Genomic DNA, 15,369 nt, shown 5'->3' on the forward strand with positions numbered 1-15,369 from the left:
CAAGAAGAAGAACAAGCGGACGCCATACTGCGAAAGGCGTACAAAACTGCGCTTCACCTGCCGCAGCACACATCAACCGAGAAACTGCTGGCCCTGGGACTGCACAATACCTTCAGTGAACTAAGAGAAGCACTACTATGCTCTCAGGCACGTAGGCTGATGCAGACCCCCACGGGAAGGGTGCTCCTGCGAAGATATGGCGGCGGCAACATGATCCAAGAGATCGAACGTACCGAGGCCATTCCGGACAAGTATCGCAGTACACTGCGCGTCGCACCGATACCCAAGAATATGGACCGGAACCTGCACAAGGCGCGTAGAGAGGCAAGAGCGGAGTACGTGCAGAGAACCTTGGCGAACAAGGACAACACAAGGTATACGGACGCGGCAACGTTCGTCAAAGACGGAAGACACAACAGCAGAGCAGTGGCGTCGGTGGTTAATTCGGACCTCATGGAGATCACCAGCGCATCACTACAGGACTGCACGGTAGTCGAGGCCGAAGAGGCAGCTGTGGCTCTGGCAGCACTGGAGGGCTATCGATCTGGCAGGTCCCTAACAATAATAACAGACTCTCAAGCAGCATGCCGTAATTATACAAACGGCAGAATTGGGCGCAAAGCACGCCATATACTCTGCTCATGCGACCCGGGAAACAAAGTTCACCATACCATAATCTGGGTACCAGGGCACACTGGCATAACAGGGAACCAAGAGGCGGATAGGATAGCTCGAGGGCACACCAACCGGGCGTCCGACACATCCAGCCTTGAGGAACCCGAGTCAGTATCCATGGGCTACTCAGATATACTAAATTATTATAAAGGGGTCAGACTGAAGTACCCACCCCCGGATAAGGATCTAAGCAGAGAGGATGCTGTTGCATGGCGACAACTGCAGACGGGTACTTTCCCGAATTTAAACCTTCTCAATAAAATTTTCCCTACACAATATGAGGCTAAGTGCCCATGGTGCGGAGAGAAACCAGATCTGTACCACATATCATGGGCCTGTCAGAATATTGAGTCCCCAACTATCTATAAAATTAAAAACCCGAGTGCGGAACAGTGGGAGAGTATGCTTTCCAGCGTAAGCTTGAACGGCCAAAAGCGCCTAGTAGAGCGAGCTCGCGGGTTGGCCATACTCAGTGGAGCCTTGGACTAGGGCACCAACCCTGTGATTGCAGACAAAAGAATCCATCAGAAGATGGAAGACGCCGTCTGAAGCCGCGAAGATCTTTTCTAGAGCCCAATAAATGTTTTCCGATCCGATCCGATACAGACGCGATAGCATGGGATTGTAATTTGAATATACGAGAAAACATAACGCTCTTACGCAAAAAGTCAAAAAGCACACACCTCTTTTCTAGCGTTTTTACCATTCACACAGCAGTGCGCCCGGTTCCTTGCAACAGCGCCAGATGGCTCCCGCCTCCGCGCATCGCGGCCCACGCAAGAGGTCGCGTTTTTACCAGAAGACTCACTTTCGTGCATGGCGTTTGCCGCCAGAGTTTCCCGGTAAACGTTACGGTTGCGCAGGCTTCAGTAGCTGCGAAGCGTCAGAAGCAGTAGGGAATCTTTGAATGCTATCGCGCTCCACTCTTAATAGCGAAGCTTAAGCGCCCTGCAAATTCTTATTGGAAGAGATGGAAAACTGGGGCAAAGCACTGGACAGTCGCACTTCGCAAACAACGATTACGACACGGACGCATGCATCGAGAAGTGGCATGAACACAGACGCCCCTACATCCAGTCATGATGATCAGGAAGTCGAAAGCTTCTATGAAGACGTGGAATCGGTGATGGGTAAAGTCAAAAGAAAATACACTATACTGATGGGCGACTTCAATGCCCGGGTAGACAAGAAGTAGGCTGGAGACAAGTCAGTGAGGGAATATAGGTTCTAGGAATAGCAGGGGAGAGATAGTAGAGTTTGCAGAACGGAGTAATATGCGGATAGTGAATACCTTCTTCCGCAAGCGGGATAGCTGAAAGTGTACGTGGAGGAGCCCTAATGGCGAGACTAGAAATGAAATAGACTTTATACTCTGCGCTAACCCTGGCATCATACAAAATGTGTACGTGCTCGTCAAGGTGCGCTGCAGTGACCATAGGATGGTAAGAACTCAAATTAGCCTAGACTTGAGGAGGGAACAGAAGAAACTGGTACATAAGAAGCCGATCAATGAGTTAGCCGTAAGAGGGAAAATAGAGGAATTCCAGATCACGCTACAGAAGATGTATTCGGCCTTAACTCAGGAAGAGGACCTTAGCATTGAAGATATGAACGACAATTTTATGGGCATCATTAAGGAGTGTGCCATAGCAGTCGGGGGTAACTCCGTTAGACAGGATGCCAGTAAGCTACAGCAGGAGACGAAAGATCTGATCAAGAAGCGCCAATGTATGAAAGCATCTATCCCTACAGCTAGAATAGAACTAGCGTAAGGCAGCTGACATAAAGAAGTATAATATGGACAGAATTGAGCATGCTCTTAGGAACGGAGGAAGCCCAACAGCAGTGAAGAAGAAACAAGGAATAGGCAAGAATCAGATGTATGCGTTAAAATACAAAGCCGGCAATGTCATTACTAATATGGATGAGATAGTTCAAGTGGCTGAGGAGTTCTATAGAGATTTATACAGTGCCGCACCCACGACGATAATCGAAGAGGGAATAGTCTAGAGGAATTTGATATCCCACAAGCAACGCCGGAAGAAGTAAAGAAAGCTTTGGGAGCTATGCAAAGGGGGAAGGCAGCTGGTGAGGATCAGGTGACAGGATATTTGTTGAAGGATGGCTGGCAGATTGTTCTAGAGAAACTGGCCACCCTGTATACGCCAAGTCTCATGACTTCAAGCCTACCGGAATACTGGAAGAACGCTAACATAATCCTAATCCATAAGAAAGGGAACGCCAAAGACTTGAAAAATTATAGACCAATCAGCTTACTGCCCGTTGTCTAAAAAGTATTTACTATGGTAATCGCAAATAGAATCAGAAACACCTTACACTTCTGTCAACCAAAGGACCAGGCAGGATTCCGTAAAGGCTACTCAACAATACACCATATTCACGCTATCAATCAAGTGATAGAGAAATGTGCAGAATATAACCAACCCTTATATATAGCTTTCATTGATTACGAGAAAGCGTTTCATTCTGTCGAAACCTCAGCAGTCATGGAGGCATTACGGAATCAGGGTGTAGACGAGCCTTATGTAAAAATACTGAAAGATATCTATAGCGGCTCCACAGCAACCGTAGTCCTCGATAAAGAAAGGCGTCAGGCAGGGAGATACGATCTCTCCAATGCTATTCACAGCGTGTATACAGGAGGTATTCAGAGACCTGGATTGGGAAGTATTGGGGATAAGAGTAAATGGAGAATACCTTAGTAACTTGCGATTCGCTGATGGTGGTACCTTGCTTAGTAACTCATGGGACCAATTGCAATGCATGCTCACTGACCTGGAGAGGCAAATCAGAAGGGTGGGTCTAAAAATTATCCTGCAGGAAACGAAAATGGTGTTTAACAGTCTCGGAAGAGAACAACAGTTTACGATAGGTAGTGAGGCACTGGAAGTAGTAAGTGAATATATCTACTTAGGACAAGTAGTGACCGCGGATCCGGATCGTGTGACTGAAATAATCAGAAGAATGAGAATGGGCTGGGGTGCATTTGGCCGGCATTCTCAGGTTCTGAACAGCAGGTTGCCATTATCCCTCAAGAGAAAAGTATATAACAGGTGTGTCTTACCAGTACTCACGTATGGGGCAGAAACCTGGAGGCTTACGAAAAGGGTTCTATTTAATATGAGGACGACACAACGAGCTATGGAAAGAAGAATGATGTGTGTAACGTTAAGGGTTATGAAAAGAGCAGATTGGGTGAGGGAACAAACGTGAGTTCCCTCACCCATCTTCTCTTTTGACATCTTAGTTGAAATCAAGAAAAAGAAATGGGCATTGGCAGGACATGTAATGAGGAGGGAAGATATGCGATGGTAATTAAGGGTTACGGACTGGATTCCAAGGTAAGGGAACCGTAGCAGGGGTCAGCAGGAAGTTAGGTGGGCGGATGAGATTAAGAAGTTTGCAGAGACAACATGGCCACAATTAGTACATGACCGGGGTAGTTGGCGAAGTATGGGAGAGGCCTTTGCCCTGTAGTGGGCGTAACCAGGCTGATGATGATGATGATGAGACACTTGGCGTGTTTTGCTTTGGCCTTACCGAGGCACAGTTAGAACGCAGGTTCATCGTTGGGCGGGCAAGGAACGCGCGGAAAGGGGAAGCAACCAGAAAATTACGTCTGAAACAAGAGTGAGAAGCTTCTGAAGAGGACGCGCTGGAACGAAGCTGAGCGTGTGGATGGGCAAATTATGCGAGAAAAAAGAAGCGCTACAGCAACATTTCTTTCATTTGCCTAACACAAGATTGGTATTGAAAATGAGTTACTTGGAAGATCATATAGTGTGCGTGGTATTTTTTACACTTGATTATCTCTTTAAATGCAGCATTCCTTGCTTGAAGTGTACAGCGCAGGGCTTGATAAGTAATGGTTATTAAAAATTATATGGACTATAGGACAATTCACCCGTGGGGAATTTATGCCCTAATTTTGTTTGGTCTTTTATGGTTGACTACTTTTATAGAGATTCATTCCCATATAACAAGGTTTCCTTGAATATTAATTTGCTTTTTCTGTGCTTGTATTGGGAGCTATTTCTTGTATTTTTACGACTTGATGGCTTGTGCCACTTTCTAGGGCCATTATAATCATTAACGTCATTGCATGCAGAAGAAGACGAAGACCAGCGCAAGCTCTTTGATGGACGATCATCACCATCATCATCTTGTTGCCGTAGTTCAGCACTGCTTGCTTCCAAGGTGAGTGAATTTTTCCCCTAGATTTCTCGCCTCGCTTCTGCGTCTACAACTCCCGAGGGCTTGCGTGCTTGCTATGCTACGGCTGTGCTTTCTGCGCGGCATGGTTTCAGCTTGCTTACTTACGCCAAACCGCATTTATTAGGAGGTAATTCCCACGCTAGTCATGGTGGCGTAACTTCTTGGCTTAAGATTCCGTTTTCTTCTCTGGGAAAGATGACTCAGAGAAAATGCACCCTTCTTAGTGAACAACGTTCCCCGTCTCTGTAAAGGAAGAAAGCATTCTTATACATTCCTATTTATAGCCGGTGACTGCCATGTGAAGCGCTCTTAAGCAGTTTTTACGGTGCGATCAGCATTTTCCTATGCAGAATCCAATACGAATCGAAAATTGTCTGAAGCAAATCGAATCGAATATGAAAAAAAAATTCGAGTAACGTGCAGTCGTCTCACTTTCGTATTGTCGTGTGATCTTGCATGGTCCAAGAATCAACTTAGATAGAGAGAGAATACTAATTATTATTAATACAGGCCTTAGTCGGAATCTAGGAGTTTCTTGCTTAATCCGAGTCGACGAATGAGTCTCTAGTATTTTTGGCCAAAATGATGCAGGTTACACGTCGAAGGTCAGTGTGTTGCTGCGTCTTCATATATAAACAGATTGGCTGGCTCCCCGTATCGGTGTGATAAGAAAACTGACAACATCGGTGTGGATGTCGTTGCAACTTACGCTTGGCACGTGGCGTCCATCATGGTAATAGTTCGTCGGCCTAGACGAGCTCGAAGTTACGTGGGTCCTGCGGAGCCGTATCGCACGCGAATGCGATGTGTGGTAGGACATTGTTCCAGGTCTTGTACTCGACATCTACGCGTGTGGTGAGAATGTTGGCGAGGGTCTTGGTTAGGCGTTCCGTGGCGCTTTTTGCCTCGGATTGGAGGTGGTTGTTCGCGGGTAGTTCATGCAGCTGAAAGGCAGAATATGTTGCGTCAGCTTTATTGTGAACGTTAATCTCTTGTCGTTGGTGGGGACCTATGATGTACTATGCCGCGAAGCAATGTTATGCGCGAAGAGTTTGGCCAGCTGGATTGCATAAGAAGTAGACAATGTCTTTGTCTCGGTGAAGCTCTCAAGTATAATCTGAGCAATGCTACTACAGTCTGCTTGTTCCCAAGAATCGACGCCAGAATGTGGCCTATAACATTCATCCCGATTTTTTGGAAGGTTTTGGCTTAGGTTCTTGTCAAGGCGTGAACGAATCCGAGATATCGTACCTTTAGCTCGTACTGGGATGCCTCTAAATCTATCTTCTTGGTGCAGGTTTGCTTGTCCGATGAGCAGGTATACCTTGTGTATAATGCGAAGTTCTTCGCGAGTACATCATTGCACAGGCAAAGTAACGAAAGGCATTGCCTAAATGTTTTGTGGGTGACGAGGTCCTGCATTCTAGATATTGAACAAATGAAATGTCTGGATCAGCGCTTCGATCCAATGCGAGGTTACGAACTCGTTTGTCCAAGAAAGCGTCATGGTTGTCCTTCGGTGGGGCTGTCCAACGGGCGATCACAAATGGCAGTCGGCATCGGAATGCTTTTGTCCTAATTTACCATGGCGTAGCCAGTGGGAAGGGGGAGGTGCACCCGGTAAGTGCACTCCCCCCCCCCCCCTAAGAACAATGCAGTAACTTCATTGGAGTTGTATAAGTACGCAGAACTGTACCCCAAACTTTAGTTGGTCCACCCCCAAACTTCAACTTGGCCTATCTCCTGATTTCAAGTTGGCCCACCCCATATTTAAGTTGTCCGAACCCCAAATTTAAGTTAGCCCATCTTCAGATTTCAAGTTGGCCCACCCCCAAATTCAGGTTGACCCATTCCCAAATTTGACTTGGTCCATCCCTATGTTTCAAGTACAGCCACCCCTGCGCTTCAAGTTCACCCATCCCTAAATTTCAAGTTGGCCTACGCCGAAATTCAAGTTAGCGCATCTCTAGATTTCATGTTCATCATCATCATCATCAGCCTGGCTATGATTTCATGTTGCCCACTCCCAAACTTTTATTTGTGCACACCCAAATTTAGGTTGGCCCACCTCTCTCTCGAAATTTCAGGTTGGCTCACCTTCAAATTTCTAGTTGGTCCGACCCTATATGTATGTGAGCTTTCTGCCAATTTAGGTTGGCCCACCCGCAAATTTCATGTAGACCCACAAGTAAATTTCAAGTTAGCTCAATTGCAAATTTGAAGTTGGCCCACATTCAGCTTTCAGTTGGCCCACCCGTCTCTCCAGATTTCAAGTTGGACCCCACCCAAATTTCAGTTTGTCCACCCCAAATTTGAACTAGACCTACTTGCAGATTTCAAGTTGGCTCAATTGCAAATTTCAAGTTGGCCCACCCGTAAATTTTAAGTTAGCCCACCCCTACTATGCGTTTCCCCATGCACATTCTTGGAAGCCTTATGTATCTTTATGAGTATTCTCTTGGACCGCCCCGCAAATTTCAATGTGACCCTCCCCTACTATGAGCTTTCCTCTACGTTTTATGGAGCCCTATGTATCCGCATGGATATTCTCTCTGATCAAATTTATATTTTGTCCAAATTGTTCCTTGTCGCTTATAAAAGTACCAAGAATCTACATTTACACTATTGAAACGATTTAATGTCTTAACTTCACAAATTACGCACTTTTGTACAGATACAAGGCATCACACTTTTAGCATGACTTTTTGTGTGACGGAGCTGTGGTGCTGGCCAAAGAATGCTTACGCATTAAAAAATATTCTTTTTGTTCACCGGGATGCTTAGTATGAAACGGTGTACGAAAGTATCCGGCTGCCGCAATCCTCCTCCCGATGGTCAAATGCGCCTCCCCTCTCTTCCCGCAAAACCTTTCTGGCTATGCCACTGCTCATTTGCGCATCCCTGCGACGTCGAACTCCTGGGACGGTATCTTCGGGCGACCGCTTTCAAAGATACTTTTATTTTAGCGATGTTTAACTGAACGAGGATATGGCACATTGGCACCTACGCAATCCACGCACGACAGCATCCACAGAGAAAGACATTCAACAAGAGCGGACGCTCCAATAGAGCCCAGCGGCGGAATGGACTGCAGCACACAAAGCGGGAGGGATTAACACCTTCCGGTCTCGGTTTTGGGCGTGCGAATTTTGAACGCTTGCTGGCACGCGCAACGCCAACTGCGCTACTTGTTTTCTTTTTCTGCTCCCGCTGCTCGATTGCGCGCAGTCTCAGTGCAGAATCGCTTATTTAGTTAAAATGATTGAGAACGATCTTTTCAAGCCTCCATCGAATCTGTACCTCGTGCAATTTCGTAAAGTAGACGCAAGACACCTTGTAAAAGCGGAAATGTTTACTTCGCTCTGTGTAAATGCTTCTTTCGCGCTTTTTGTGTGTTCATCCAAAGCTGTGGCACCAGGTAAGCAGCAGTAGTTCCCGCACGAAGCTCCACCGTACGGCATCAGCTGAAAAAAGTAAATTGCAAGCATGGGTCACTTTGGTATTTAGACGCTATAGGAATAATATGTGTAAAATGGAAACGCGCGAAAGTGGTAAATGGGTGACATTGCAAAGAAAAGCACTTCGCCTTTACACACAAGCGTAGAAAATACCCGACTCATTCCAAGCCGTACTATATATCATGAAGAAACCATCTGATTTCCAAGTATTCCCCCATTCCCGGGCATTATTTGCTGCACTTTAAGACCACAAATGGCAAGTACGACTGCGCGTTTTCAAAACAACTTGGCCTCAGCCGATGCGATAGTGAGCTACATACACAAAAGATCGCCACAACAGAGGCTTTCGGCTAGACCATGCTAGACGCTGGCAGAATTCCTTCTACTCGCACTCAAGAGAAATGCGTGGGTGCTGTTACGTTTCGCCTACGACGCGCGATATGGCCGGCGCGGATGCAACGGACGCCGGGTTTCGTTCAAAGCGGCGGACATTTTGGCCCGTTCGGAGCTGCCGCAGAGCCTCCCCGCCGAGCGCGTCCAGGCGTGTTTCAGTGCCACGTGTCTTCGTGTGTGCGTGTGAGTGTGTGTGCCCACGCTTGTCAAAGCGCGGCAGCCGGGGAGAGGAGCTCCCCAAGTGTGAAGCGAGGAGGTCTGACCGGCGCCGGCCCGGCTGATGCGTCACTACACTCGTCTCTACATGTCTCTCAGTCCGTCCGTGCCTTGCTGTCACGTGGTGTCATCCCGTGACCTTCCTTCTTGCCCGCGACGCCAAGAGTATAAAAGCAGCTGCTCCCGGACGCCAAGAGAGAGGCTCCGATTTCTTCTGTTGAGTAACGTGCCCTCCCGTCTCGCCACTTCGGTCGACCTGACCGGCCGCTCTTTTGCGATGCTAGAATAAACAAGTTGTTCTGTTAGCAGTCGACTCATGCTTTGCCAGGACCTTCGGATGCTTCCAGTTGTGCCCCAGGCCGCCAGGCCAACGCTACCCTTGGGGCTTGCGACCCAGTTGCAATAACGGGCGTCAGCACTGAGGTTCCAACAGTGCAAAGCCTGCTTGAGGTCATTCAGAATACATCATTTTCGAGTTCTTGGTTTTTAGTACCTCGGCGTTATCTTTTGCGCGTTCTGCCGGCGCAAGCAACACACTCCAGTGCTATCACTCTTGGCGTCGAAGTTGCTTGAAATGCGTCTCAGACAGTGAAACCCAATTTCTGACCTTGCCGTAGTCCAATAATGCAGTCGTGCCGCATCGAAGTGCAGAAGGAACTAAAGAAAACGCCGGGAGCCCAACAAACGCGCTACATCCAAAAAGACGGGTCGCCGAACAGGCGAACATCACATGTGCAACCGGCCTCGCTGGCTTCGGTGGCGTGGCTGGTACATGACGCATGCATCTGTTGCGCCTGGCGTGCCTTTAGCTTGTTGCTAGGGGACGCAAAAAAAATAAGTCGCAAAGCATAAGTTCATCTATAGGCAAAACTTTTAGTTTCAGCGGGAAAGAATAAAAAAAAAATAAAACGTCTGTAAGTTCAATTGACATTCTCTTTTTCCGATGCTCGCAACTAACAGATGGCATTAACACTAGCCATGACGTGCTTCCTGTTGCCAGTTTTCGCTGAGTGTCCGCTCTTGTTGAATTTCTTTCCCTATGCATCATCCTTGGCACACTACCCAGCACGCTATCTAACACCGGTGTACCGGCAAGTGGTGCTGGTCCGGATCGGACTTATCGATCGTGATCAACAATGGTCGCTGCTACTTGGTTCAAAAAATCGGAGCAAGTTATTATCGTCTGCTGGTCGTGAGAAACTTTGAGAACTGCATAAGCTATCGGCTACAAATTCAAATTTGCAAATTATGGGTCAATTTGGACGATAGTTGAATTTTACAGCTTATTAGTGCTGGTAAACAAATTTTACACGTTCTTTATTGAGCTGGCTTCACTTCTTGTTTTTAGCATTTTATAATCTGATAAAACGTTATATATCTAACCGAAAACAGTTCGTTCAGCTGGGAACTACTGCATCTGACATGCTTACACTACAACAAGGTGTCCCACAAGGTTCAAAGTTAGGTCCATTATTATTTCTAATTTAGGGGAATATTACAGATTTACCAGGTTCCTAAAGACGGCGATGCATGCAAATGATACAAATGTGTTCACTACAGCTGATAACACAACATAATTGCAGCAGTGTGTAAATGAATATGCGTCTTTGTTATCTCACTGCTTGTTCACCAACAAATTCCAGCTCAACACAAATAAAAAAACCTGTATTGTATTTAGGGTCCCAAAGAAGATAACTGAGGGCAGAATACTATTACAATTTAGCAACTTCCTTACCAAACAGGCCAAACAACAATTTTGGGAGTACACTTTGGTGAATAATTATCGTGGTATACAAATTTGAATTTTATTAGCAGTGAATTATGAAAAATATCGGTGTAATATATAGCGTTGCGCACCTGATCACTCTATGGCTGAAGCAAGAATTGTATAATGCACTTGTTCATTCAAAACATTGCTATGCATTATTGGTATGCGGTACAACCACCACAATGAATTACAGGAAATTGATTACTTTACAAAAAAGGGTTACCTGACTATATGCAAATTACTATGGTTGTTTTTCACAACTAGGAACAGCGTCATTATTCCCAAAATATGACATACTCCGTGCGGTAAGGATATGCTATATGCAACTTCCAGAAATCCGTAAGAGAAACCAAGCACACAATGTTTTGAACTTGACTTTTCTGGATAATTCTTGAGACACAACAAACAACAGATACACCAAGAACAAGGACCAATTACGGGAAACATACATGGGTATATCAGTCCGCAAAAATATTGAACAGATATAGTGAGCCTGTATCCTTAAACACTTCTTTAAGGATATTAAAAAAAGAAATAAGAGAGTGGCTAAATGGGCAGATGAATACTTTAAAATTGAATAAATGAGCTTATTAAATGGACAATGTTTCTGCCATGAATTACACATAATTTGTTTTCAGAATGCACATGACATCTTCTCATGTATATTTTATTTTAGTGTGTTCTTTGTAACCATACATTTATATTTTTTGTCTGCATCCATGTCAGGTTTTCCAATTTTCTTTCTTTTTCATTTTATTTCGTATTATTTTAACACCCAATTAGGATTTGGGATTTCGTTTTGTGCGCATGCTGTTGCTTTATAATGCTGTACAGATTCCATAACGTTTATTTTTACAAGAACATTTTATTTATATAATTTTAGAACAATTAGGATCTGAAATGTTTATTTGTACTTAGCCGTGATCTACATTGCATTATTAATTTGACCGTATTTGAACACGATGTCAATAGACCGAGTTCCTATGATTTTTTCGCAGCAATCAAGTCTATTGTAACTTGCAAAATTGCCGCACATGTGCCTGATCTAGAGTAAACTTGTCACTTATGGGGGCTGAGACCTTTGCCATGCTTTATTCCTTTAGTCTGAGCCTACCCTCGTTTGGATGAACGAGAAATAAACTTCAATTCAATATATGACTCTAAAGAAATTAAATTTTCGAGTTTTACCTGCGATAAAACCGCGACCTGAATGTGAGGCACTCCATAGTGAAGGATGGTCCCGGTAAATATTGCCTACCTGCGATTCTTAAGGTGTACTTAAATAGAAGTACAGGATAGTTTTTACATTTCGCCCCCGTCAGAATTCGCCCGCCGCAGGCGGCATCGAACCTGCGACCTCGAGCTCAGCAGCGGAAGGCCATAGCCACTCGATACCTATACTCCATCTCACAACCTGGTTGCATTACTGTGGAAGCTACACGATTTCTTAGCCAACAGGAAGGCCAAATGCCCCTCGAGATGTGCTGTGCCGCATCGTCTGCTCAGACGTCTACTTGCCAGCATGTTACGTGCTCCCTGATTAGTGGAATGACGCAAAAAAGTGTTTTTACGCTGTAACCATTAGCTGCGTTTACATGCATCCGACAGCAGGGCTTCGCTTTACCCGTACGCTTTCTCTGCAGTTACCTTGGATTCTCTTCAGCAAGTAGTGTGAGCGGATGCACTTACAAATGTTCACCTGTGCCACAACGTCTGCTCGGCGTCTACTTGGCGTTTGCTCGCTACTGTCATCACGTACCATGCTAGAGCATGGTAGTAAACTGATGATGCAGTGAACAATTCGGCTTTTATAGCGTTCCGAATCGTCAACGCATCACTAATGCTAAGGCTGTGGCACCACCTGCTAACTAGAAATCAAACCAGTTTTGCGGCTTGGTGACATGTCTGTAGTCCTAGCAGCGTGAAAACAAACAGCCAATCTCAATAATTATGACAAAATATCCCTGATGATTTGATGACCTCTTCTTGAGACGAGACTTAGCGATGACGTATTTTTCTGCTTGTTTCTTGCTGAAAGGGCGGAAAGCCAGTAACTGCACCGAATTCGGAATTCGGTGCAGTACGTGCGCGGACATAATGTAACGGTTAGGGTGGCTGTTACGGTTACTGGCGGTAACTTACCCAGTAACTCTTGGCATACGACGTGCATGCGCAATGGTCCCAACACGTCACGTATCGCTGTAGCGTATCATGTAGCGGGCAAAAATAAAACCGTCTAGTGTAGCCAATGTAAAGCCAGTTAGGCCCGAAACTATATAGCACTGCGCTTGGATATTGCCTGTGTAGGCCTCGTGCTTTCGGCAGTGCGGCAACCAGCTTCTGAGATGAAGTATAGCTTTTTACTACGCCACTACTGCAACTGTTGATCTGCGTAATGACGTCACGATAATGTATATGATGCAAAGTCCAGCATTTCAAGACGAAATTGGGGACCATGTAAGTACGTGTTTTTGAAGTGTCAGACGTGTGGTAGAGTTTTTATACTTGAAAAATATGTTTCGCTACTACTTAACATTTCTAAAGATCAGTACTTACGAAGAATTTTTATTTTAGCTCATAAATGAATAGATAGAATGCAAGAGACATAACTGTATCGCGCCAAGTGCGTCAGTGCGCAGCAACCCGCGATGTTTGCTCAGTGGCAATGGTGTTGGGCTGCTGGGCACGAGGTCGCGGGGTCGAATCCCAACGACGACGGCCGCATTTCGATGGGGGCGAAATGAAGAAATACCCGTGTACTTCGAATTATGTGCACGCTAAAGGACATCAGGTGGACGAAATTTCGGGAGTAATCTACTACGGCATGCCTCATAATGAGAAAGTGGTTATGGCACAGAAAACCCCATTATTTAATTCAATTTTTCACTATGCATCAGTCTTACCGAAATAGGACATGTAGTGTGATTTTTTGCGGAACTCGGTTAGTGCGAGCTGGATGGAACACGCTCTACTTTATCCGTAGAAGGCCAGTTGATGCGCGTTCGCGACTATGGTTGCAACTATGATTGATAAAGCTGCCGTCTTTGAAGTTGGCTCCGTGTGTCTGATGACGCCATTTCCTTCGAAAAGAAATCGGCGATTGGAGGTACCGGCCACAAGGACACTGCTTATTTCGGCCGCAGGGAGAGCGGCGGTCCTTCTGAATTTGCTCGGTCGGCGAACAGATGGCGGCGACGGGCAAAGCGCAACCCGTGGCAGTGCAGGGCGGCTCAAGCAAGGAATCGGCCGGCAGCGCCACTGCGTCCCCTGGCGCAGCGAGGCCTGCTGCTCCAGGCGCTGCGTCAGGCGCTGCACCACGGCACGGGCACCACGGGCACGGCGCCGAAGAGGACGGCTCCGATGACGACGACGCCGCGGACAAGCAGAAGCGCGAGAGCGCCGAGTAAGTGGCGTGCGGCGGTTGTCCGAATAGCTGTACGATGATCACGGTTCACAATCACTGTTCAGCGATTTGCGGAAAAGTTCTGTAAGGCCATATTCCTCATCTATGGCGCTAACACACTGTTATCTAAGGTAGACGCACCTCAGGCTGTATCTTAATTTCATTCACTTTGGAGAATTCTTTCTTTACTGGGGGCTGCAGTTCTCGTCCAACGAAAATAAAAACCAATGTAAACGGAGAGCGAAAGTTTAAGCGCAACTTAGCCGAATGTTGATTACTGCACGAGCGAAAGATCTGTGTGAATTTACCGAACAACCCAATCCACGACACGGGCTGCATGTAAGCTGGTTTCGTAAACAAAAGTGTTTTAGTTACGCATACTTCATTTGCTCCAAGAATACGTGCTCGCAGCTTTTCTGATCTTCCTTACAAGGGGTGCCGGCAAAAGTCAGCCAAGCTATTCACAAAGTTGTAGAAAACACAATTATGAGACTTATCTGATGTTCGGTCATGAGTACCGCCACCAGGATACCTTTGGCTTGCTTTTTATTCAGCTTATTAAGGAATGGTAATAAAGACGTTCTTAATTTGTCGATTCAAGGCGTAGCTTCCGATGAAAAGAATAAAGTTACTGCGTCCTAAAATAGCATATTCACTTTCTTTCGTCGCCGAATGTCATTCGTAAACATCTTTTTTTTCTGCGCTTGGCTCGTAGTGCGCGAAACACGAGACGTGGCGCGCGATCGAGCGTTGTGACACCAGCGCTCCGAGAAGTGGCTTCAATGGGAAAGCGCTCATCTCACTCAGTGGGAAGTGGCGAGCTGTCGGTGTTAGCTCGTACCGATCGCCAGCTGCCTGATCAACGTGAAGGGTTGCTGCCTGCCGCCACGACGAGGCGCTTGACCACTTTGGCAACTCCAAATCATCTTCGCAGCCGCCCATGTGGCAGCGCGAGGGCCCGCAATCACGCGGCACCTTGCGGATGTCATGCATCACCAATAAAGCGCGCGAATAATAATTGCCCATGACATAGCGCGACGAAAAGCACTGGATAAGTTGCTTTAGGACTCAAGAACAATTTTTCTACGGGAAACTACGCCCTGAGCTAAAATATTAAAGGGAAGAAGAGAAGGGATAATTTAATTGAAAGAAGGCAGAGAGGTCGGCCTGAGCTAAGGTGCTCTAGCCTTCTACTCTGCACAGGGGGAGGGGGAACGGGG

At 46.2% G+C, this 15,369-nt stretch overlaps 1 protein-coding gene across 8 annotated transcripts in view; it reads left to right on the forward strand.

Moving 5' to 3' along the window:
- Positions 1–4,848: 4,848 nt before the first annotated feature.
- The window catches only part of LOC135918500 (uncharacterized), a 349,800-nt gene continuing 339,279 nt past the window's right edge, over positions 4,849–15,369 (forward strand). For all 8 annotated transcript variants that reach the window (XM_065452107.1, XM_065452109.1, XM_065452112.1 and 5 more), the window contains exons 1-2: positions 4,849–4,893; positions 13,890–14,149. In XM_065452107.1, the coding sequence (XP_065308179.1) occupies positions 13,932–14,149 (218 nt within the window). In that variant the 5' untranslated portion in view covers positions 4,849–4,893; positions 13,890–13,931. The remainder of the gene's footprint in view (positions 4,894–13,889; positions 14,150–15,369) is intronic.

This window comes from Dermacentor albipictus, chromosome 7 (genome assembly GCF_038994185.2).
Source record: "Dermacentor albipictus isolate Rhodes 1998 colony chromosome 7, USDA_Dalb.pri_finalv2, whole genome shotgun sequence".
Taxonomy (NCBI): Eukaryota; Metazoa; Arthropoda; class Arachnida; order Ixodida; family Ixodidae; genus Dermacentor; species Dermacentor albipictus.